The sequence below is a fragment of the Dermacentor albipictus genome, unplaced genomic scaffold, assembly GCF_038994185.2.
Source record: "Dermacentor albipictus isolate Rhodes 1998 colony unplaced genomic scaffold, USDA_Dalb.pri_finalv2 scaffold_64, whole genome shotgun sequence".
NCBI lineage: Eukaryota > Metazoa > Arthropoda > Arachnida > Ixodida > Ixodidae > Dermacentor > Dermacentor albipictus.
Window position 1 is genome coordinate 334,214 of NW_027225618.1, and position 22,642 is coordinate 356,855.

Here is a 22,642-nt window from a genome sequence, read left to right on the forward strand (position 1 = left end):
CCTGCTTCTTGCCTACCCTGGCGTTGAAGTCGCCCATCAGTACAGTGTATTTTGTTTTGGCATTAGCCATCGCCGGTTCCACATCTTCATAGAAGCTTTCGACTTCCTGGTCATCATGACTGGATGTAGGGGCGTACGCCTGTACGACCTTCAATTTGTACCTCTTATTAAGCTTCACAACAAGACCTGCCACCCTCTCGTTAATGCTATAGGATTTCTGTATGTTACCAGCTATATTCTTATTAATCAGGAATCCGACTCGTAGTCCTCGTCTCTCCGCTAAGCCCCCGTAGCACGGGACGTGCCCGCTTTTTAGCCCTGTATATGCTTCATTGGTTCTCCTAACTTCACTGAGCCCTATTATTTCCCATTTACTGCCCTCTAATTCCTCCAATAGCACTGCTAGACTCGCCTCACTAGATAACGTTCTAGCGTTAAAGGTTGCCAGGTTCAGATTCCAATGACTGCCAGTGTGGTGGTGGCGTTGAGGCAGAGCATCCGCCTCGCGCGCAAGAGGGCTTTGGTTCGAATCCCGGTGCCGCGCAATTTGCCACCAGATAAAAAAAAATCCGCGTGTTGATAAAATTCTACTCCGGTGATCACGTCTGCTGACACAAACTTTACCATGAGCCTTGAATGGCTTTCGCCCTAATACTACCAATTAAGTTTGAATTCGAACCGAACTCAATTAAGACCTCTTCATACTAGACAGGTTCTCTGAAAATGCTGGTGTAGTCAGTTATTCCCTACTCCTATAATAATGTATTTGCTTACTTAATGCATTTTTTAATGAAAAACTTCATTATGCACGTAATCTGGTCTAGATACGGCCCAAGTGGTCAGGATTAGAAAAAAACGTAAGAGGTTACACCAGATGAGTTCAATCGCACCATAACTTTCCATGTGTCACGTGAACAATGACTAGAATAATATAGGTAAACGAATAAGTACCGATATAGCCGACAATGTTCATCCAGAGCATATAGGGCATTAATTTCAAAAAACAGATGGTAGAGAACGTATACACTAGGCACTTGTGCATGTCTTCTATTCTGTACTTTTCCTTTTTTTTAGATTTCTGCTCTCAACGGTATGAGCGATGACGCGCTAGCAATTCCGAAACTCCGCGCATGCAAACTTCTCGAAGTTATCGCACAAAAGTGCCATGGCCAAGGAATCGAAAGAAAGAAATACAGGTGTTTTATGCTACAATGAGGAACATTGCAGTGAGCGTTGTACTGCATATTTGCACAATCGGATCTCTCAAGTATTCGGCAGCAGATTTTATTGGCTGTGCGTGAAAACTCCGAAATATTTCATAATATACGATATGTATTTGATATGTATGTATTGAGTTACCACATATGTCGATGAGTTAAGCCATCGACGATGAGTTAAGCCATCTCCTCCCTCCCTGTATTTCTCGGAGATAATGCGAATAGTATAGTACACCTTTGAAACATTTGCAATTATAATACTCCTCCTCACGTTCAAGGCGTCCTACAAAAAGCAAACCTGTTTTAGCTCGGGTAATACGGTCTGTTTCAGTGCCGAGTGTCTCAATTGGCAAAAATGTGTTTTTGTCATCCCGTAAAAAGAGACCCCCATATTGATTGAGTTCCATTGTGCGTCCGTTTGCAGGAATGCTACGGCCACAAGAGGAAGGGAACAGCAAGGATTCTGCGATGCTTGTGGCAATGTTTCCAGCAGACAGGATGCCTTACACGGGCATGCCAGGGAACGCGTGGATAACACAGTCCACATTTTCAAAGCATGTGATTCTGTGAATAATTCGAAGTTCCAAAAATGCTGCTGGAATACAAGAGGCAAAAGCCACAAATGCGCAACCCGTGTCAAATTGTTCCACCAAGCTTGTAATCTAGCTATACATTGCCGCACGCACACAGACGAGAAACCTTACAAATGCGAAATGTGTGAGAAATCGTTTCAGCAGTATGGTCATTTAGCTTACCATAAGCTCACACATACAGACGAGCGACCCTGCATCAGCCGCATTTGTGATAAATTGTTCCTGTGGTCCAGTGATCTAGATAGCCATATGCGCACACATACAGGCGAGTAACAATAGATATGTGAAATATGTGAAAAACCATTTCGTCAATCTCATAACCATTCTCATTATCATTCTCAGCCACTTGGTTTCTCGAAATTACGAGACAAGACGTCGTCGCCAGAAGTATTCGGAGTGCTTCAATGTCGAAGCATACTTCATATCCTGGCCAGCGCTTACTGCTCGCGTAACTGCGTGTGTTATTTGCGAAAACAGCTTTAGCAGACTTATTTCGAGAAAAACCCTCATGGGCTGCAAGTTTGTATTTTGTGTTAGTAGAGGGTCGCAATGCCCGCAAAAGATCCTTGACCCGCCGTTTCGTTATACAATTTTTTTTCACGCATTTTGACAGTGGGCTAGTAAAGAAGCTCTAATGGACCCTCTGCTTCCTGATTTTGCAGTGTGGATAGAAGGGAACATCTATCATTGAAAGGCATTTAAAAAAGGAGGCACTGTTTTTTTGGCAACTCACAAGTAAGTTGTCATTAATTCAGCTCCTTAAGCCCTCTTGCCTTCCAGAGACAGCGTTTACAATATATAGGCACATCTTACGTTTGCGAAAACTTATTTCTGTTAAAATTTGTTGAATGCATTGACTGTTTTGGTTCTCTCTTTGGCTCGTGTATTCATACCGAAAATATTTGTTGGTAAACATAAACTAAGCTGATGACAGTAGTCAGACTACTAGATTGAAATAATTTGGAGATTCACTATATTATATGTTCTCCCGCTACTAAAACTTCACTCGTTTTATTATGGTGGCGTCATGTTTTAAAGGGAAGTCTTTTATCCACTTGGAAGCCGTCTGTTATGACTCGCACTGTTCTCTATTTACAGTTGTAGAATCTTCTTTAGTGTGATTTGACAGACGCATCACCGTGAGCAATGACAGGAAAAGTGAGATGCAGGTTTTAGGCATATTGACACGCGTACTTGCATATCTTCTTCTTGTGAATTTTTCCTTCTCTGAAATTGTCTACGCCACTGCTTCAAGTGCAAACAGCTCGGAAGGCCTGTATCTCCCCAAATGCCAAGGACGTCGTCACATTTGATCACACAAAGGGAAGCACAATGACGGAATTCTCGTTTCTGAAATGCAACGCTTAAACAAAGTGAGACTTGAGACCGTGTACAGTGAGGCTAACCACTGCATTGCTGCGGCCAAAGCAAACGGTGCGTTGTCGCTGGTTTCCTCCAACATCCAATCTCGTAGTGCTCATTCCACAGACATGGAACACGACACATTTCTCAACCAAGCAGATGTCTTTGCCATTTCCGAAAGGTAGCTTGATGAACCAGTTCCAAACCGAGAGATTCACTATGTAGCGTGATGTGGTTTAGGCAGGACAGACATGATAAACAATACAAAATGCTACCGTATTCCTGAGAATTGTCTACTAAAATACAAGCATTTTTAGACATCGGAGAAGCGATCGGAAGGTAGACATGCATAAGCTACGAGTAGCAAGTAAACAAAAGCGAACCAACAGCAGAGCCAAAGAACGGTTAGACATTACGATACAATACTCAGAATTTCTGCACAATTTTTTTTTCACGTTCCATATTTTGTGAAAGTGCGTGAAACAAAATTTTTCGTACTCGCGATGCAGGTTGCGCGGCATTTTTTTTTAGAAAATCACCATTCCATGTAGCGAGTGTGAAAAAAAATTACGACAGTGATGCCATCACTGGAAGGAACACCAAATGGGCCGCAGGGTGCCTGGCCTGGCACCTGCTTTACATTCCCATCTTATGACATGCCTGAACAAAGAATCGGCGCATCCACGTGTCAGGCGTGCAGTAGCAGCGACAGTACACTTATCACAGGCCACGTAGGCTTCGCGGCTACAGCCGGGCGCGAAGCAACTTCCGATATTACCACAAAAAAGGAATAAGAGGTGCTTAGTCTAGAGGCCACCGTTCCTAATTCGATGGTCTGCATGCACTCAAGCTGTCAATGGGATCACGTGTTCACAGAGTCAAAAGACAAAGAAAAACAAGATGACAAACGCGCTGGCTGGCCACTCAAAAAAGGTGGAAGAAAAGTTCGTCAACACCAACATCGAGGACGCTAGACCGCCTTACCCTCGACCACAGCGCCCCCTCCCAGACCGGGGACAAACTGCGTCCGATTTAAGAGATAGAATTCTGCAAATGAAAACTTTTACATTATATATATATTCCCGAATTGCCTAACATGTACAAATTTCCCCTGCAAGCCATAGCACTTAATAAAAAGAAAAAGTAAAATATTACAGCCACTTTAGCATATGGTAGAGAGGATGCAAGGGAAAGGCTGCGCGCACACAAGACAATCATTACATTGCTTTGACATTGTCACTCGAATGCGTTGTTACTTTCTATTATTACTTGCTTTCCCCTCACGCGTTTTTCTTTTGCGCTCTTTTGCAGTCGCCTAGGCATCGCCACTGATCCCGTGTGGTTAAAGGAACGCTAGAACGGCCGTGGCAAGGCTATGGAAGAACCTTGGGAGACACACGCTGGTTCCCTGAATGATTCTTGTAGCACGTCAATCGACGAAGGTAGCTACATGGGCTTGAGTATATTCTTGTAGCACAGAATGAGAGGTACATGGAAAGGCAAATTAGGCAAAACATACAGCGCTAACTTTCAATGACAGATGCATTTCCAGTTGATGCAGACGTACTGATAGTCCTCAAAACGTCATAAGACACGTGTACTTTGCTCGCCAGACATGAACAAAGTCGGGGAAACCACACGCAGACCCTTTTGTGGCCACGCTGATTACTTATAAGGGCGTCCGTCTAACGAGAACAAAGGTGATCGAACTTCTTTTTATTGATAAAGAAATACTGGCGCATGCGCTTGAATTTTGATGCCATAACGCCCTACGGTCAAATTTGTTACCCATCAGCCATCTTAGACTTTCGCCTTAAAGAAGATAATTCATGTCAACGAGATTTAACTGGGAGCGGGGGCTACACGGTTTTGATCATTTGGTGGCAAGATAGCGCGGGTTATTAGAACGCCTCTTCTACCGTTAAAATATGAGCATTTTAGCGTCGAGGTAGTCACTCTATCCGCTCTTTTTTTTTTCAGATGAGCCCTACGGCTGTCTTCTAATTTCCAAAGAGCCAAACGTTTCATTTTTTCCCTTTCGTCATCAGCATTGACTGCGCATGGGCGGAAATTACACGTGCTTCTGTCACGAAACCGACGATAGTGCTCCAGAGGCGCCCAAACAGCCATGGCTGAAGATGGTAAAAGTGGACACACGCCTCCTGTGTTTACCTTCGACGACGAAGCAATGCCGAGCACAAGCCAGGAATTCTTCGAGGGCGCTTTATGGACTTCCGACTGTAGCACTACGTGAGTCTTGCCGCTTGTAAAAATTCTCGACGTATATTGTTCCCCGTAGGTATGACCCGGAACGCAGGCGTTGATAGCTATAGATTTGTTCCTACTTCAAGGCAGGCCTTTGGCTGACAACTTCAGCCTGCATACGTGGGCGACATTTTTAACTTTTTTCGCACGTCGATGCGCAGCTGATGCCAAAATATCGTCAAGGTATGCACAGCTGCGGCTGTTTGTCGTTAAAGTCCACAGGAATGTCACTGCGGGAAGCAAGTGCTTCTGTCGAAGAACATGTTTGTCGCTCGTGTTTGGTCACCGCGTCGCATACCTGTTCCGGGGGCCCATGGGCTACGGCATTGCGCTGCCGAGTTCGAGGTCACCCCTGTTGCTCCTGGAGCAACGGCCTATCATCGCTGATGGTGAAATGCAAAAAACACACACCGCTCTACGTGCCAGTTACAGAAACCCACGCAGTGAAGCAAAATTTCGTTCGTGTCAGGCTTTTCGAATGCTGCACACTGTGAAATTTTAAAGGCATATTTTTCCAATGGTCCCCTTTGAGCTAAATAAACGTCCTTCACAAAAACATGCGCAGCAAATCGGTAGGCGGGAGCTGCGAAGCTAGCAAAACCGAAGCAAATCAGGCTCGTCCGACGTACCCTTAGATTCTGGGATTCACGTACACACGACGTACCTTTCGACACAGCGATCACCACATGGCCCGTCAGTGCCCACTGCTTCACCTAACTTGCCGCCCTGGCAGCCAGCGTGGCAGCGTAAACAAACTAGCGTATGGGCATGGCCAGCGCGCGACCACATTCCGCCATTCCGGCACTATAGATACAAACGCATACAAAACGAGCAAAGGAACTGCTACTCTGTAGTTGAGCGGGCGATTCCTGAAATGCCATCGCGTATTGGGTGGCTGTCTAGGGCGACTTATTAGTCCCTTTTACGAGAGTTTCTTTTACGCATAACCTAAAAACTGTTGCGTACCGTTCACTCGTGCTGCACATCGCACCGCTGTCACCTCGGTGACGTCTCTTCCTTTTATAGCTGAAGGGAAACTTATAAGTATATTTAAGTTCTATATCAGGGATTAAAGAGTAAGCTTCGACAATTCTTTTTTTTACTGCTGCAGTAAAGAAGTCGCCAGTAAGAATGATTTGCGGTACGCAACTACAGAAGCCCGTCCCTTCATATGCGTTTCTTTTTTCTGAGGCTTATGTCTGCAATTGTGTCTAATTCACGCCCCGCAGCTCTACCTAATTTTTCCGAGAGGCAGCTGTGAAGCAAACTCAAAAGAACGCATTTTTGTCGTAATGCAGTGAGTGATATGGGCTTGTTGGTACAATATCGTGAGCCTCATAGTGCGTGAAAAGACAAAAACGAAAGGAAAGACTTGACACATACATGTCACGTCTTCCTTTCAACTTTGCTTTTTCACGCGCTATAAGCCTCACATTTTTCTCGCGTATGCTTAATTTCAAATGACTGCGTCCTTCTCTTTTCAAGCGCTCGAAATGAGTATTCCCGAAGAGGCAACTATCGGTTCACTGTTATTCTGTAGAAGCCTTGTTGCTCGCAATTATATTTATTGACTGATTGATTGCTCATGGCACGGATCCACGATTCGTATTGAAATTGCTTTGAAAATCCTAATACCACCGCCGTGATTGCGAATCCAAGCAACCGCGGAAGGAGCACCTCTTTTTATTACAACCATGCTTTCAATCAAAGCATGCAAGAAGTTCATCACCCTCTTCTTTTGAGCTTCACCTTATTTCCTAGAACCATTAGACCAAAATTTTCCGGTTAGCCTACTCCGAAATTATCATTGCGATTCTCCTCCATGAGTTATTGGCTCCACGACAACTTGAACGCCGAACAGGTATAGCCAACTACAAAGCACAAAGTGAACAAAACCATAAGTTCTAAACTAATCTAAACTAAACTTGATTTGCATGTTCATGCATGTCAGAGACGTATTCACTACGATCAATGATCGGGCTCCCCACTCCACGTATTACACTAGGTTCCCCTTGTGCGAGTCAAAAGTGAGCATAGGGATAAATTAAACATTACATGTATCACATTTGATAACAAAATAGCAGTTGCTTTGTTCCAAATTGTGCTTCCACAAAACATTCTACAGATATTTCAAAGAGTCCGATACTAATACGTATCTCCAATTCTAGGATTTGCGATGACTCCTTCGAAGACCTGTGGAACGCGATTAACAGCCACAATGATGCCACGGACGTCACTGGTATGTTCGGCATGGCCGTTGACTATCAACACCACTTGCGAAGACCCTTGACAACCCTCAAAGTAGAGAAAATTGACATAGGCCACAACAGCAGTGCATTTAGCACAAAAAGACACAATTTTTGCGTGTCACCGTGTCGGATACCGTAAGAACAGCCCTAATGCGAATTCACAGGATAGTAGAATGGGAAAATTGGTGCCTTAAAGCCACACAGCGTGAAAGCCATACTTGGACGACACAACTGACAAGGACATTGTTTACAAATTTCTAGCTCTGCCCCCCCAAAAAAAGAGAAAGAAGATATCACAGCTCTGTAAAACTGCATGTGCTAGAGCACCTAAGGCGGCCAAAATTGGTTCATAAATTACTAAGTTACAGGACTTTTGAATGTTTGCGAGCGCTTTGCAAGTCCTACCCACAACATTGTATTATGTTGCAGAGCACTGCATATATCATTTCGAGCATTTTAGGTGTAATATTAGATGCTGTTTCCAAAACTGTCTTATCCTTTTATCGCTCAATTACATCTGAAAACTTGATAGTGCTCACCTTTTAGAAATTCTTCAAGATTGAAAGAGATTTATAAAAACATTCACCGCCAAAGCAAAACTTCGTTTGCTCCAGTCACTACATTTGAAGTTTTTCCTTTAAGTGCAACAGACCTCAGCAAATTTAGTGCAATGGTAACCGCGTATTTCTAATGTATTTAGAGAATCTCCCGAGCTAAACTTTAGTTTTCTGCGCTACTACGGAACTTTGCTATAACAAGAATGTGGCCTTTATGGTTAAGGCAAGTTAGGTTAGTGAGAAAGCTTGCTTACGGAATTTTTGCATATTTCCCATCGCCACCTTAGCAAAACCCGAAATATGCTTACTGCTGGAAATGTGGAGCCAAGATTCCACTCCGATAACAGACACAAACAAATGGGCAGGACGCTTTAGCTTTGCCTTCAAGAGTGGAATGCGGTACCATTCAAAGATCCCTGGCTGCTTCTCGCGCTTCCCGGTAACTCCATCTTATGTAACAGTATTGTTTACCGGGAAACGCTGGCCGCAAGCGCTATGCACGAAAGCGAGCTTTCGGTTAGAAACGCGGCTTCTTGCGTGGGCCGCTTATGGTCGGAGGCTAGCGCCATCTGGACGCCGCTCTATAAGTGGTAGAAACACTGGAAAATGGGTTTGTGTTTGAGTGTCCGCTTTAAAAAAATGATTTCTCGTGTATTCAAATTACAATATGACGCTATCATGCCTGTAGGTTGTGTGTGTGTCGTAATTTACGATGTTTCTGGCGGATTTTACCTAAATTCGTTAAGTTCAGTAACGCCTTGGCGCTACACGGCAGGCCTGCGTGGTTCGGTATGCCTGATTGGGAATGATTTTTTTCTCACAAGACGGTCAACGCCAACGCCGGACGCCGACACCGGATTATCTGCGACACGAGGGCCGTAACGCAGTCGCGTTAAAAATGCCTAATCTCATCTTCGGCATGAAACACTGTCGTGTTCTATTCTGGTGTAATAAATACAGCACATATTTTCGGGGAAATTCAACGTTGCATACTTTCCTTCACGCACGTCTCTTTTGTCTTATGTATTGAAGGCATATTTCCAGAAAGAGCACCGCACACGGAAGTCCTGAAATCAGGTTACCCTATCACTAAACTTCAACTAAACCATTGTGGCTTTTTTTTTAGCACGAAATGTTGACGCTCGTTGAATGACCCTTGCACAGTGATGGGCTAACACCTCTGTTATTCTCTCAGGCCATACACATGTCACTGAAAGCGGAATCGCCAGTGCCCAACCTGCGGAGTTCAGAAGCAGCGTTGATCATGCACAGCCCAGTACAAGCCGCGCTGGCATGGTGGAAGCATCGCCCATTCTGGAAAACATTGCTAGGTGAGCCGACGTGTGGAAAAATTTCTTTGCATAAAGCAAATCACAGACCGTGCGTAATGCTGCCCGTGGTGCAACTATGCCTCCACTGTCTTTTTTCTGTGGAGGAGAGCTCTGATGCGTGAAACGCGCACAATAACAACCGTTATTATAAACACGGGTTATGGTGTAGGTGGTGCTAACATGTTTGTCATGCTCAGAACTCTTGCAAGTTTGTGAAATGCTTACGTACAACACCATATTAGTTTGCAAAGATACTAAAGAGAAAGGCGTCCGTTCAAAAAAAAATTAAATTATGGGGTTCTACGTGCCAAAACCACTTTCTGATTATGAAGCACGCCGTAGTGGAGGACTCCGGAAATTTCGATCACCAGGGGTTCTTTAACGTGCACCTCAGTCTATGTACATGGGTGTTTTCGCATTTCGCCCCCATCTAAATGCGGTCGCCATGGACGGGATTCGATCCCGCGACCTTGTGGTCAGCAGCCTAACACCATTGCCACTGAGCAACCACGGCGGGTGCCTAAAGCAATCGAGCAAGGCATTGACGGCCCATATTGCTTAAATGACGTTCATTTCAGAGTGCAGCGACAAATCTTAGACTTTCGATGATTTGACTGTATGCCACATGCTCAAATATTGTGCCGCTTTTCTATGACTTTCACTTACCAAAGTAACCTATGAGCCCGGACGCATGATGACGGTATGACGCTAACGCAATGATAATGGAATAAGAATGAATGATATTACTAGGTAGCCGGATTGAATCCGGGCCACAGTGGCCGCATTTCGATGGGGCGAAATGCGAAAACATCCGTGTAGTCAGATTTAGGTGCACGTTAAAGAACTCCAGGTGGTCAAAATTTCAGGAGGCCCCCACTATGGCGTGCCTCATAAACAGGTCGGGGTTTCGGCACGTAAAACCTCACAACGTAATTTTAATTTTAAGGAATGACATTGATGTAATGGTAAAGTCGTACGATGGCGACGGCATCACGGCTATTACAGGCGCATTCTTAAGTCATGATGATGGTAGAACAAGGTCAACGTGACGACGACGGTAAAGCAACCGCATGAAAAAGCGATACTGATGACGACCGCACCGCACAGGCGGCATGATGACTATACCGTATGACATCAAATTCATGACAGCGTCTGTGTGCCGACGACGCGATGACAACGATGGCATGAGCACGACGGCATACTCCCGACACATTTGTGACAGCATAACTGCCGCAGAATAACGAACAACAAATGACGTCGACGCATCAATGAGGGTGGTGTCACGGCATGACGGCAATGGGATTAGGACATTGAAGTGATGACTGCGGCGGCTTCTGTGAATCGCGTCCCCGCGTCACCCACGCGCTGCCTCTCGCGATCTCCCACTTAGCGAGGCAGTCGCGCCTCACTTGGCTCCGTTTGCAACGCGCCGCGCTAGACAATGTCCGCGCCAGCCAATGTATCGTGAAATGAAAACATGTATGCAGCTGCGCTCAAATTAGGCATTCGGAAGTATCACATTAGTCGGTGAGGTTTTTTGTAAGATAAATAAAGAGTTTCGGTTTTTATTTGCTGTTCTACCCCGGACAAGTAACCAGTGCCTTTGGTCGAATTAAGGTCGTTATTGATCGTGCGAGGAATTGTGCCTAAATGTTGATTTATATATTTCCTGAGTAAAAATTTCTATTTTCTTCACAAAATGGTAAATATTTACTTAATTTTATCGATTTAAATTATGTGGTTTATTTACTTCCTTTTACTTATTAAGCACATATTGTCATATAGAGTTAACCAGTAGTGTTAACGAAGACGTACAAAGTAACGTCACGTGGGTTGAATCGTGGCACATATTTGGCTGAGTCGCGTCAACAAATGTAATAGAATAAATGCCACTACACAAACCTAATTCCAAGTCAGCGCCAGGGGCGCACACAGAGAAATGAAACAACGGGAGGGCGCGCTGTCTCTCAAGGTCAGATACAAAATTATATTAGCGCATAAACTCGCCCAACTGTTCCTACTGTTCATATACAAATTTATAAAATATAGAAAGCAGAAGTTTGTAGCTGGAAATGTTCATTATTTTAATTAGGAAAAACAAGCATGTGCCACCGAAGCAAAAGAAATAAAAAAATAGAGGTAATCTATGTTACAGTAAAGCAGATTCCAATAAGTGTTGAAATGTAGATTTGAAGACTGAGATTGAAGAAGCAGAAAATTTCATTGTTGGCATATTTCATCCGCTGTGCGTTTCAATATGAACGTACTTGTATTTAACCTATTAGCACACGCGGTGTATGATGAAATAGATTATGCGCATGTCAGTTGTTTCGTGTGCTGTGCGGGAGCGATAAATTGTACGCATGTGTGTCAGTGTTGACCAACTTGATACAAATATAACAGATACATTAAAGTCCGGTAACTTAAACATAAGCCCGGTGGAGCAAAAGCAACAGTTTGCTTTAGGACGATTGCTTGTCGTATTGCCTGTTGCCTAAGGGTGACCAATGTATTTTGAAGAGCAAACAAAGTGCTGGGCAAGCTGGCCCTCTTCCCGCTCCGAGTAGTTGGGCCAATGAAACCACTTCTAGTGTTGTTTTAAAGGTTCTTTTAACACTGAAATCTATATTACAGGGATCCGAATATTTTTTAAAGCAAACAAAAAGTAACCATATGCTGCCCTTTACCATTTGAGAACAATTGCAGTAGGACGTCACGTTTCAGGTGCGCTGATGATGTACAGTGTATCCGTCATCAGACATTTTTAAGGCGGAAAGCCTTAGATCTCTGTTTCCAGGTCGCGTTGTGATTGCACAGAAAATTAGAGTGCTCATATCACTGTTGGCTTGTTCGTCGTCGTCATCTTTCACATCGCTGCCACATCGACGCCACTCATCATCATCATCATCATCATCAGAATCATCATCATCATATTCATCATTATCCTGGTTACGCCCACTGCAGGGCAAAGGCCTCTCCCATACTTCTCCAATTACCCCGGTCATGTTCTAATTGTGGCCATGTTGTGCCTGCAAACTTCTTAATATCATCCGCCCACTTAACTTGCTGCCGTCCCCTGCTACGCGTCCTTTCCCTTGGAATCCAGTTTGTAAACATTAATGAGCATCGGTTATCTTCCCTCCTCATTACATGTCCTGCCCATGCCCATTTCTTCTTCTTGATTTCAACTAAGATGTCATTAACTCGCGCTTGTTCCCTCACCCAATCTACTCTATTCTATATCCCTTAACGTTACACCTGTCATTCTTCTTTCCATAGCTCGTTGCGTCGTCCTCAATTTAAGTAGAACCATTTTCGTAAGCCTTCAGCTTTTTGCCCCGTACGTGAGTACTAGTAAGACACAGCTGTTATACACTTTTCTCTTGAGGGATAATGGCAACCTGCTGTTCAGGATCTGAAAAGGTCTGCCAAACGCACCCGAGCCCATTTTTATTCTTCTGATTATTTGTCTCATGATCCGGATCCGCGGTCACTACCTGCCCTAAGTAGGTGTATTCCGTTACCACTTCCAGTGCCTCGCTACCTATCGTAAACTGCTCTTCTCTTCCGAGACAATTAAACATTACCTTAGTTTTCTGCAGATTAATTGTTAGACCTACCCTTCTGCTTTGCCTCTCCAGGTCAGTGAGCATGCATTGCAGTTGGTCCTATGAGTTACTAAGCAACTAACTATGCTGATTCGACGCCACTAACCATGCCAAAAGACAGTCAATTATTCCAGAGTCAATCAGGGCACTTGACCTTAGGATCTTGGATAGGAGTCGAATCCACGACATTTGGTGTTAATTATGGCGGATATGACTAAAGCCCAGTTAATTAAGGTAGTCTAATTAGGGCGCTCGAGCCCACAACCTTTATTGGGAAAAGGAGTAATAAGAAGCAAGAACGCATTCGGACGAAACTATCGACTAATTCGATGGCTCTCTCTTGAGCGCGCAGACATTAACTTCCACCATCTATGGCGTATGCTAAAGTGACTGTCATGTTTTTTTTTTTTTCATGCTGTTCTCACAATAAACTTGATCCTTCAATAAATTATCAGATAAGCAGCTGCGACTGGCATAGCAGAAGCAAACTTAGCATAGTTTGCAAAGAAATATTTATGAACTCCATCTTCGTTGAGGCGCAATTTATTCCAATCCATCCTCTCATTCTGAACTGTTCAAATTTACATTTGGCTATGAGACAAAATCTGTTTTGTATTAAGAGCAAGTTATTTAAGCCCCATAATTTCAAATACTGTCTGAAATGCGCTGTATTTCTCACATCTCCGGGATGCACGAGTCATGAATGTAATTAGCGCAAAAATACTCCATTCTCCACGGTGATGCTGAACCACAACATGCGGGTACAAAGGGAATTTTTTCTAACATGAGCGCTGCTTTGCATCAGCATTGCAGAAACCATCCGCACAGTGTCTCCTTTGTCCCCCAACCAGTTTGTTATTATTGCATAACAAATGTTCCATGAAGGAAAATATTTTATTCAGGAATTGTTAGGATTCTGTCACTGTGGTAAGTGGAGCACGCATGTTATGTAGGGAACTACACCCGGAGGCATGATACCCGTTGTAATTTGACCATTAAGCTGACAATTGTCGTTCAAGTCAAGGTAGGGGACGTTTCGACTACGGTGGATGAGTGCCCTGCTCCATATATTACCTCGAGTGTGCGGTTCGTTCTATGCCAGCCAGCGCAGTGTGGCTTTAGTGAGTACGAAACATTTCAAGTAGCCCGTTTACTAAACAGTACTTTGCCTTTCTTGAACTTTGTTTTAACAAAATGTAATTTCAACTTTTTCGCCACAGCTGTATCTAACACCAACACGTTTATTAATTGCAGCATTTCTGACGATGCCTGGCGTTACCAGTGGAACACTCAGCAAAGGCCAATAACCGACGGTACTTACAACGTCGACGGTACGTAGGCCTAGGTCACTCGCCTTTAGAACAAACATGGAAGATAGCTCCAACATGTTGCGTGGAAGGGCTCATACCCTTCTCGAGGACAAATTACGGCCGTCAAATGGTCGCAAATACCTTGCCACGGCTAATAAATTCTTACCTAGAAGCCGGCATTGACATCCATGCCTTGACACCATCGGAGCTCATCTGTCTGGTGAAAACTACCATTTAAATCGCCATGATTCCGTAAAACCATATGCATTCAATGAAGGAAATGTAATTTATTTTGATGTAACCCATTGGTCTTTATTTTTTTCATTTCTGAAAGTGTTCTTTGCCACCGTTCTGCCAATATGTAAAGGGGGCCAGGGACCACTCAAGCTGCCAATAAGCAGCTTTTACCTTAGCCCCCTCCATTTGCTTGTAAATGGGCACAAATAAAATGAAATGAAATGAAATGTTGAGAGTTTAGTGACGTGACTAGCCTACGTGAGTATGCTGGACTTTAAAAATGAACTCCTTAAATTAAGCCTAATCAATCGCACTGTAGTTCGTTGGAAGTCAAAGCTATTGCAACTCCTATCTTTAGTGATCTGGTTGGGAATTGGCGTTTAATGCTTTTGTGACCTACAAAGGCGTTGACGCTATGGCAGTGGGTGTAATAAGGCGATTATCATTCTTGCCCTGCTTTCTCCAAATCAGATTGTATATAAAGGTGTATTCAGCAATAAGATATGCCCTTCATTGTTTTGTAGGGAACCTCCTCACATCCTGACAAGGCTTATTCCGTGTTCTCGCCTTTTAATCTCTGTGTTCTCCTTTTGTTTCAATGCCATGCAATTTCTGCGCACTTAGGGAAGATGCGGTACTAGCTACAATCCTTGCAGCGCTATCCGCACATCCCACACTTTTAAGCAATTTGACGCTTTCCGTTGCACCATTTAATGACATTGCACTGTGAATTAAGACTTCCATAATTCTTCCCAACTAATCTTCTGTCTGCAACACGAGTTTTAGATAATCGCATTGACCAATCGTTGTTGATGTTCCGTTAATAGTCTGTTGATGGCATACACAAGGCCATTGGCGAGGACAACCGTTTTAGATTTCTTAATGAGTTGCTGAATATGCATTGCTTACCGCCTGAGCTTAGGAACTTCAGCCGCAGGAGTGACCAAATGGGGTTCGGATAACCAGTTTCTGAAAGGCGAGTACTTCGTGACACATGTAAGTGTCATAGGAGGTCAAGAATCTCTGATCAGGCTTAAAAAAAAATTATAATCCCTCGGTAGAAATGTGCCCTCTCAATTTTGCTTTGTCCTTCTCCGTAACACGTTAGGTGTAGTGCTCGTAATAGTTACGCTAAAGGAATGAAATCCGCCATGTATCTAATGCGCCTATATCTAGATAATCCGGCAAATATGGTGGGTTGCACGCACAAGAAATCGGCATGTCCCATCATTTTCCTGCGACCATTCTCCTATTGTGCCCGCGATATGAGATAGAGTGCAATAATCTTCAAAAGAATTAAGCTCGTCCTGGGTTTGCCCATCGCTGAGCACGAAGTTCTTGCATCGATTCAAGAAATACTTATAGATGGGAAAAGCACAGACTCCGGTAGCCCTGCAGTAGGGTTCCCCCACAACTAAAACTTCTTGCCTCGCAATATCGATAATAATGAAGCATTCATTTCCTATGAATTGACCTTGCAAAGCGGGGAATGAAGACCTTTGCTGTACTTTTGTACCGTACAGGCGTCACTGACAATGGTAACACTGGTTACCTGCACCTGGGGTCCAGCACCCGCATTGATCACGCTATGCCAAGCACAAGCCGTACAGGCATGGAGCAAGCACCTGTCATTACAGAAGGCGGCGCCAGGTGAGCCCACATCTAGAAAAGTTTAATTCCAAAGAAACTCAGTGACAAGAGGGATGGCTACCCGGGGAAAAAAATCATGCCTGTACTCGCTAATTTCTCCCGGTAAGGGCCAGCTCTGATGCCCGAAACAGGCGCTGCATCAGCAGCTTTGAGCGTTCGGGATGCGGAGCCTGACATGACATAATAGTTGTAAGAGCGCGACTGGACACGGACAGAGTAAAAAAAAACAGGCAGCATGTTACTCATTTTAGACATGAAGGCACGCGTTCAGGATGGTTACTTTGGAGACTCACTCCCCCCTGTGAGATATATGGACCTAATGAGGAGGAAGATGTTCATCTAAGAGATAGATGTCAAAATGAAACAGAGCATGTCCGTTTACCGAGGCCGTGTAGGGTAGGTACGCATGCAGTAAGAAAAGTGGCCGAAATAATCCGCACTTCCACACTAAGGCTTACCTCATGATGAGAGGAGATGAACATAGTGAGGAGAGAGATGTTCATGTAAAAGACAGCGCGTACAATGACACAGAGGATGTCCAAGTGTACCGAGGCAATGTAGCGTAGGTGCGCTGAAAATTAATCCGTGCTTTCACACTACAGCCTGCAACATAATGAGATCGTGGTTTTGGTGCATAAAAACCCCAGAATTCAGTTTTTTTTATTTTTAGTATCGTTCACTTCACCAAACGCTTCAAAGGCCATAAGAGCAAAGTTATTAGGTAACCGTAATTGAATCAGTTCCTGAGCCGCAGATATCTCGGTAAGAGAACACGAATTATGTCAAAATGTCATGGGAAGTACTGCGTAATCTCACCATTCTTTTTTCTTGTAATTAAGCACTACCTATCGTTGATGATATCAAAGTATATAATCCTTTAAATTAGCCTAACCTACTTCCACACGTCATTGAAGTGAAGTTCTCACCCTGATTGATACGTAGCTATCATATGTCAACTACTAGGACAACTGCACAAGCGAGTCTTATACCGATAATACGGCAAGTTGCAGTGCTTGTGTAAAGAAGTGCAAGCACCCTGACCAGTCCAGTCCACACAGTTTGCCCAGAATTCACCTTTCCTTCATTCTTTCCACAGAGAGGGTAAGAAATAAATGGTAATAGCTACGTCAATATGCTCTTCTCGACTTCGCCTGTGTTCAAGAACTTCACACCAAAACGTGGCGTTATGCAATTATCAGTGTAAGACTTCCCCACTAAAATGAAAAGACATAAAAACAAAGCAGGAAATGCTGACCGAGCCCACTTACTCTGCGCTCTGCTTTGCGCCTTCACGCGCGCGTTCGCGATTGTTTCACAGATTCGCTTAGTCATGCTGCGCTGAATTTGCAGTTTGGTTCACATCCGCGCAATATTATATAACAGCACATGTATGCCCCATACCAAAATTCTTCAAAGGCTCACGCGCCCATTATTCGCGCATTAAAGCCATTGGTCTGATGTCAAGTACTTGCGTGACCAGTTAAATAAACGCGCGCTTACAATCGCACATACAGCGTTGTGGGAGCGGATACCGTAGTATCGCCTTCGAAATTTATACAGAATGTCACGGCGATGGTGACGCCGACGGCATAACTGCGTCTGGAATGTCCATATACTTGTTATTGCAATAAAGAATAAGCTTGCCCAAGGGCGGCAGAACAAGCCTTGGCAGGTGGGTTGAGAAGTGCTGACAAACGAGGCTTCAGTTTCCGAGATAGCTAGATGGGTGTACATGAGTTCGTCATTAACAATCGTTAAATAGCCAGCGTAGCTGTGTTGTTTCCCAAGCGTATGAGATCTTCGGCCGAATAGCCTCTCAAGTTTCAGGTGAGGGATGAACGACCAATGATAGATCCTAGGCTATTTGCTGCATGCCACGGAATATTATCTGGCTTCCGTGCTGCTAACATCACTCGGTACACATTGCGGCAGTTCCCTTACCTTATGCAAAGAGGGTCCCCGTGCACTTTGAACGAAAGCGGCAGGCCGTGACACGACTTTCCGATATAAATCATACAGTCTATACCTTGCGGCACTCATTCACGGAATATGTATACCCTTAAAATCGGATGCGTAGGCCAGTGTTCCCGTAGGCGTTAGTTTAAATCGACTATTGTAGCGAGATACAAATCGCGGTCGGCGCTTCAGACATAGCGTTCTCTACTGCTTGCAAATACAGATGCCGCATCGGTTTTTGTACACTACGTAGAAGGAAAACGTCCGCTGCGCCTTTGTATTCCATGCATGGAATTGCGGGATGTGGAGACTTAGGATCGGCATCGTTTTCGGAGAGCCAGGACGCTTCGAAGACCAAGAGACGGCAAGCAGAAAAGTCTGACGCCTTGGTACGCAATATCTTCCTGCTGTCTTGACCTGTGTGGTAGAAATCACTTCTAAAGAGTAGAGGCATCGGGGAACGTCCGCACTGGGACAAGCACCTACAGTATCCTTCGCCGGCCCTCCTCATCACACCATATGTTTGAACGGGCATGTTAGAGGTAATTAGATTACGTGTTATACCCGCCATGGTTGCTCAGTGGTTATGGTGTTGGGCTGCTGATAACGAGGCCCCGGGATCAAATCCCGGCCATGGCGGCCGCATTTCGATGCGGACGAAATGCGAAAACACCCATGTGCTTAGAATTAGGTGCACGTGAAAGAACCCCAGGTGGTCAAAATTTCCGGAGACCTCCACTGCGGCTTGCCTCATAATCAGAAAGTGGTTTTGGTACATAAAACCCCCTAATTTTTAGATTACGTGTTATGCATGTCGTTGGGCACGTGGTATAACATGGATTTAGTTAATACGTGAGCTTCTCTTGAAATATACACTGTCTAAATACTACTAACCTTACTATCGTTATTGTTTTAATATCATATAATAGATGTAATAGCTACGCCCTTCCGCGAAGGCAGCGTCTGTATAGGTACGGGACCTCTTTCATTCCGATATCATAGATCGCACTAAATTGTTCAGTACAATATGCCTGTGTACCTTAAGTATTTTGGAGGCAAACGTTCGCACACAGGAATTTGTCCTCATATGTTGTGTCCCCTAGTCAAAACGTTGGCTTCCACTATCATCTTTGTCCAACCACTATTGCCTCAGTGTTCATGGGAATATCTGTCTTGTGTTGCAGAATTCCTGAGACAACCCGTGTTGACCAATGGAACATGCAGTACCACCTGGCTGATAGCACATCCACCGACTGCGGTAGGTGCGGGAAAGTTTTCAGTCACTGGCATACCATGCCTTTCTGTCAAGGTGGTTGAGGAAGCTAACGTTTGCTATCGTACGCAATACATTTAAGCAGCACGAATGAATGAAATCTCGGGTTTTAGGTGTCACAACCACGATATTATGAGTCGCACCACAGTGAGGGACTCCGGATTTATTTTGACCACCAGAGGACCTTTATCGTGCCACCAATGTTAAACAGCATCGCCGATGTCTGAGGTATGGTTGAGTAAATGTCATTCATGCACCTTTTCGTTATTTGGTTGATCCAAACTTTTCTTGCTTCGGTTAAGTCATTTTATTGCTAAGCATTTTTGCCTCATCCAATATACTCTTACAATGGAGTGCAAGGTCCGCCCACAAGTCCCGTGTCCAATCGCCCTTACCCGCTGAAAGCCAAGCCAGCTGGGGTCCGCTCGAACCTTAATGAACTTGCTCTGCTAACGCAAATGTCCTTTGTCTCAGCGCTGATATGAGGATCACCCATAAAATTTGCGAAGATGTGCAGGTTTCATCGTAACCAAAGACAAATTTCTTTCGAGAACCATTCATCGCTTCTTGTGGTTAACTGATATTTTTATAAGCCCGATCTCGTGCTAGAGATTTTAAAGGCAAAATATGGAATGTTTACTTCACTTTACTTTTCAATAACGGCGGCAACCTACTATGCAGCCATTGTTACGTACATGCATTTGCATGTGCCATTTTCTTGTATGACCGACAGCACCAGCGTCTGCCGCTGAGTTGCTTATCACAGAGCAGAACCATTATAAAGGTGCGACAAGAACTGAGAGAACAAAAATCAGCCCTTTCAAGGTCAACCGAGCTCCAGTCTATGCAGAATAGCCGAAGGAATGTAGCAACGACAACTCCCGAAACGCACGCGCTTTCTTTTCGTAGCATTACGCTGTGGCTTCCCACTTTTGTTGTTTGAATTTAGAGAATCACTTCAGACGGCCGCAGCGCTGTCAGGGTTTCTTCTTTCTTCCTGCGCGTTCTTACCACGGAATTCTCCGGCTTTGTTCTCGCACAATGGCAAATCGGCACCTTCATTACAGGGTATACCGGCCACACAAACTAGAAGCACTGGCTTCACACATCCGGTCTGCAGCAGCAGCCCAGTGGCCAGTACAAGCTACGCGCGCATGCAGGAACCATCGGGCATTTTTGGGAACGACGCTTGGTGAGCCAAACTTTTGTGTGAATTCCTTTCGATGGAGGAACTCAGTGAGACGACACGGAATGCTGCCTATGGGTCAATTATATTTCCACAGACGAACTTGTGCGACGGATGAAAGCGTTGTTGCCTGAAATGCCAAATGTCATCTGCAGTTTAGACAATATGGCGCGGGCGGAACAGGAATCTTCAGCTCAGGACCTAAGTACATTGAAAATGAGAGATTAATCTGCTGAACAACCCACTGCACCAATATTCCAATTTCTGCATTCGAAAAAAAAAACTTGTAATATTTCAAGGAATTGCATTTCTTATTCACGTCGCACGTATCAAATATTCTGAAACAATCCGGCCATAAAGCCAACGCCGCGATTATCTAAACTGCACCTAATACCACATCTAAAGTGCAAAAAATGGATGTTTACGCAGCACCCTGAAATATACTATTGTAGGAGCAGATCCCTTAGAAATCCTGGCAAACCCAAACTTCACGCAAACTGAAATGTATAAAAGGGAAGTTGTGACCTTGGGTGCAGGAAGTTATGACCTGGTGCAGTTAACTTAGTAAACCTTTTCTTTTTTTCTCGTAACTTTGCGATTTCAAGATTTTTCCATCTTGACAACCTAGATCAAAGTTGTCATTGATGCGGTTGCTGGAATTTGACTGTTTCAATGAAATACCATCAACTAGTTTTGAATTCAAACATAAGTCACTGAAGAAGTCTTTCCTTCAGCCTAGACCGGGTCCTCTCAAAACGTGAATCCCGCTATCGTGCCCAGTTATCCCAACTCCTAAATGTATTATTATTTGTTTATTTATTTACTTACTTACCTAAAAAATGTTTACGATGTAAAAATTAAGTACGTAATCTAGTCTAGATACGGGCCGAGCGAGCACGATTAGAAAAAACATACTAAGTTAAACCACATCAGTTCAATGACACCATAACCTTCCATGAGTCACGTGAACAATGACTAGAATAAACATAAACCAGCGTGGTTGCTCAGTGGCTATGGTGTTGGGCTGCTCAGCACGAGGTCGCGGGATCAAATCCCGGCCACGGCGGCCGCATTTCGATGGGGGCGAAATGCGAAAACACCCGCGTGCTTAGATTTGGGTACACGTTACAGAACCCCAGGTGGTCGAAATTTCGGGAGTCCTCTACTACGGCGTGCCTCATAATCAGAAAGTGGTTTTGGCACGTAAAACGCTTATAACTTAATTTTTCTTAGAATAAATGCAGGTAAACGAATAAATAGCATATTAACAGCAACATAGCAAACAATTTTCATCCAGTACAAACAGGGTAGTAACTTCAAAAGACAGCAGACAGGAGAGAATGCATAAACGAGGCACATGTGCATGTGTCGTATTCTGTTTTTTTTTTTCTTACATTTCTGGCTTAAACGGTAGGAATGATCACGCGCCAACAATGCCAACTGCACGTATGCAAACTTCATGAAATTAACGCACAAGAGATCTCATGGCCAAGAAATGAATAGAAAGAAATTGAGGTTTTTTTATGTTACATTGACGAACATTGCAACGAACGTTGCCCTGTATATTTGCAGAATAGGATCTTCAAAGAAATGAACTCTTCCGCAGCAGATTTCATTCACTGCGCTTGAAAACTCTGGCACCCTTCATACTATTCGATATGTATTTGATATTTGTGTATTGACATATGTTTGACGAGGAGCAGCTCTCTCCCCTCCCCTCCCCCGTATTTGTCAGAGATAACGCGAGTACTACAGTACGCCTTTTAAGCATGTTCAATTAATTTACTCCTCCTTATCTACAAGGGCTTGTATACAAAGCAAACGTGTTTTAGCTCAGGCAATACGGTC

At 44.1% G+C, this 22,642-nt stretch overlaps 2 protein-coding genes across 13 annotated transcripts in view; one reads left to right on the forward strand and one right to left on the reverse strand.

The window, feature by feature from the left end:
• Positions 1-22,642, reverse strand: part of LOC139046653 (zinc finger protein 625-like) — a 272,993-nt gene that overhangs the window by 232,478 nt on the left and 17,873 nt on the right. The gene's annotated exons all lie outside the window — the stretch shown is intronic.
• The window catches only part of LOC135919781 (zinc finger protein 32-like), a 42,945-nt gene that overhangs the window by 17,639 nt on the left and 2,664 nt on the right, over positions 1-22,642 (forward strand). Inside the window, exons 2-9 of one of the 10 annotated variants that reach the window (XM_070530214.1) lie at positions 4,484-4,614; positions 5,153-5,422; positions 7,606-7,676; positions 9,439-9,574; positions 14,437-14,513; positions 16,253-16,379; positions 19,520-19,597; positions 20,676-20,800. In XM_070530214.1, the coding sequence (XP_070386315.1) occupies positions 5,301-5,422; positions 7,606-7,676; positions 9,439-9,574; positions 14,437-14,513; positions 16,253-16,379; positions 19,520-19,597; positions 20,676-20,800 (736 nt within the window). In that variant the 5' untranslated portion in view covers positions 4,484-4,614; positions 5,153-5,300. Of the gene's footprint in view, positions 1-4,483; positions 4,615-4,806; positions 4,873-4,972; positions 5,423-7,605; positions 7,677-9,438; positions 9,575-14,436; positions 14,514-16,252; positions 16,380-18,558; positions 18,725-19,519; positions 19,598-20,675; positions 20,801-22,642 lie in introns of those variants that run through there. The other 9 variants (XM_070530215.1, XM_070530216.1, XM_070530213.1 and 6 more) reach the window with 9 other exon arrangements.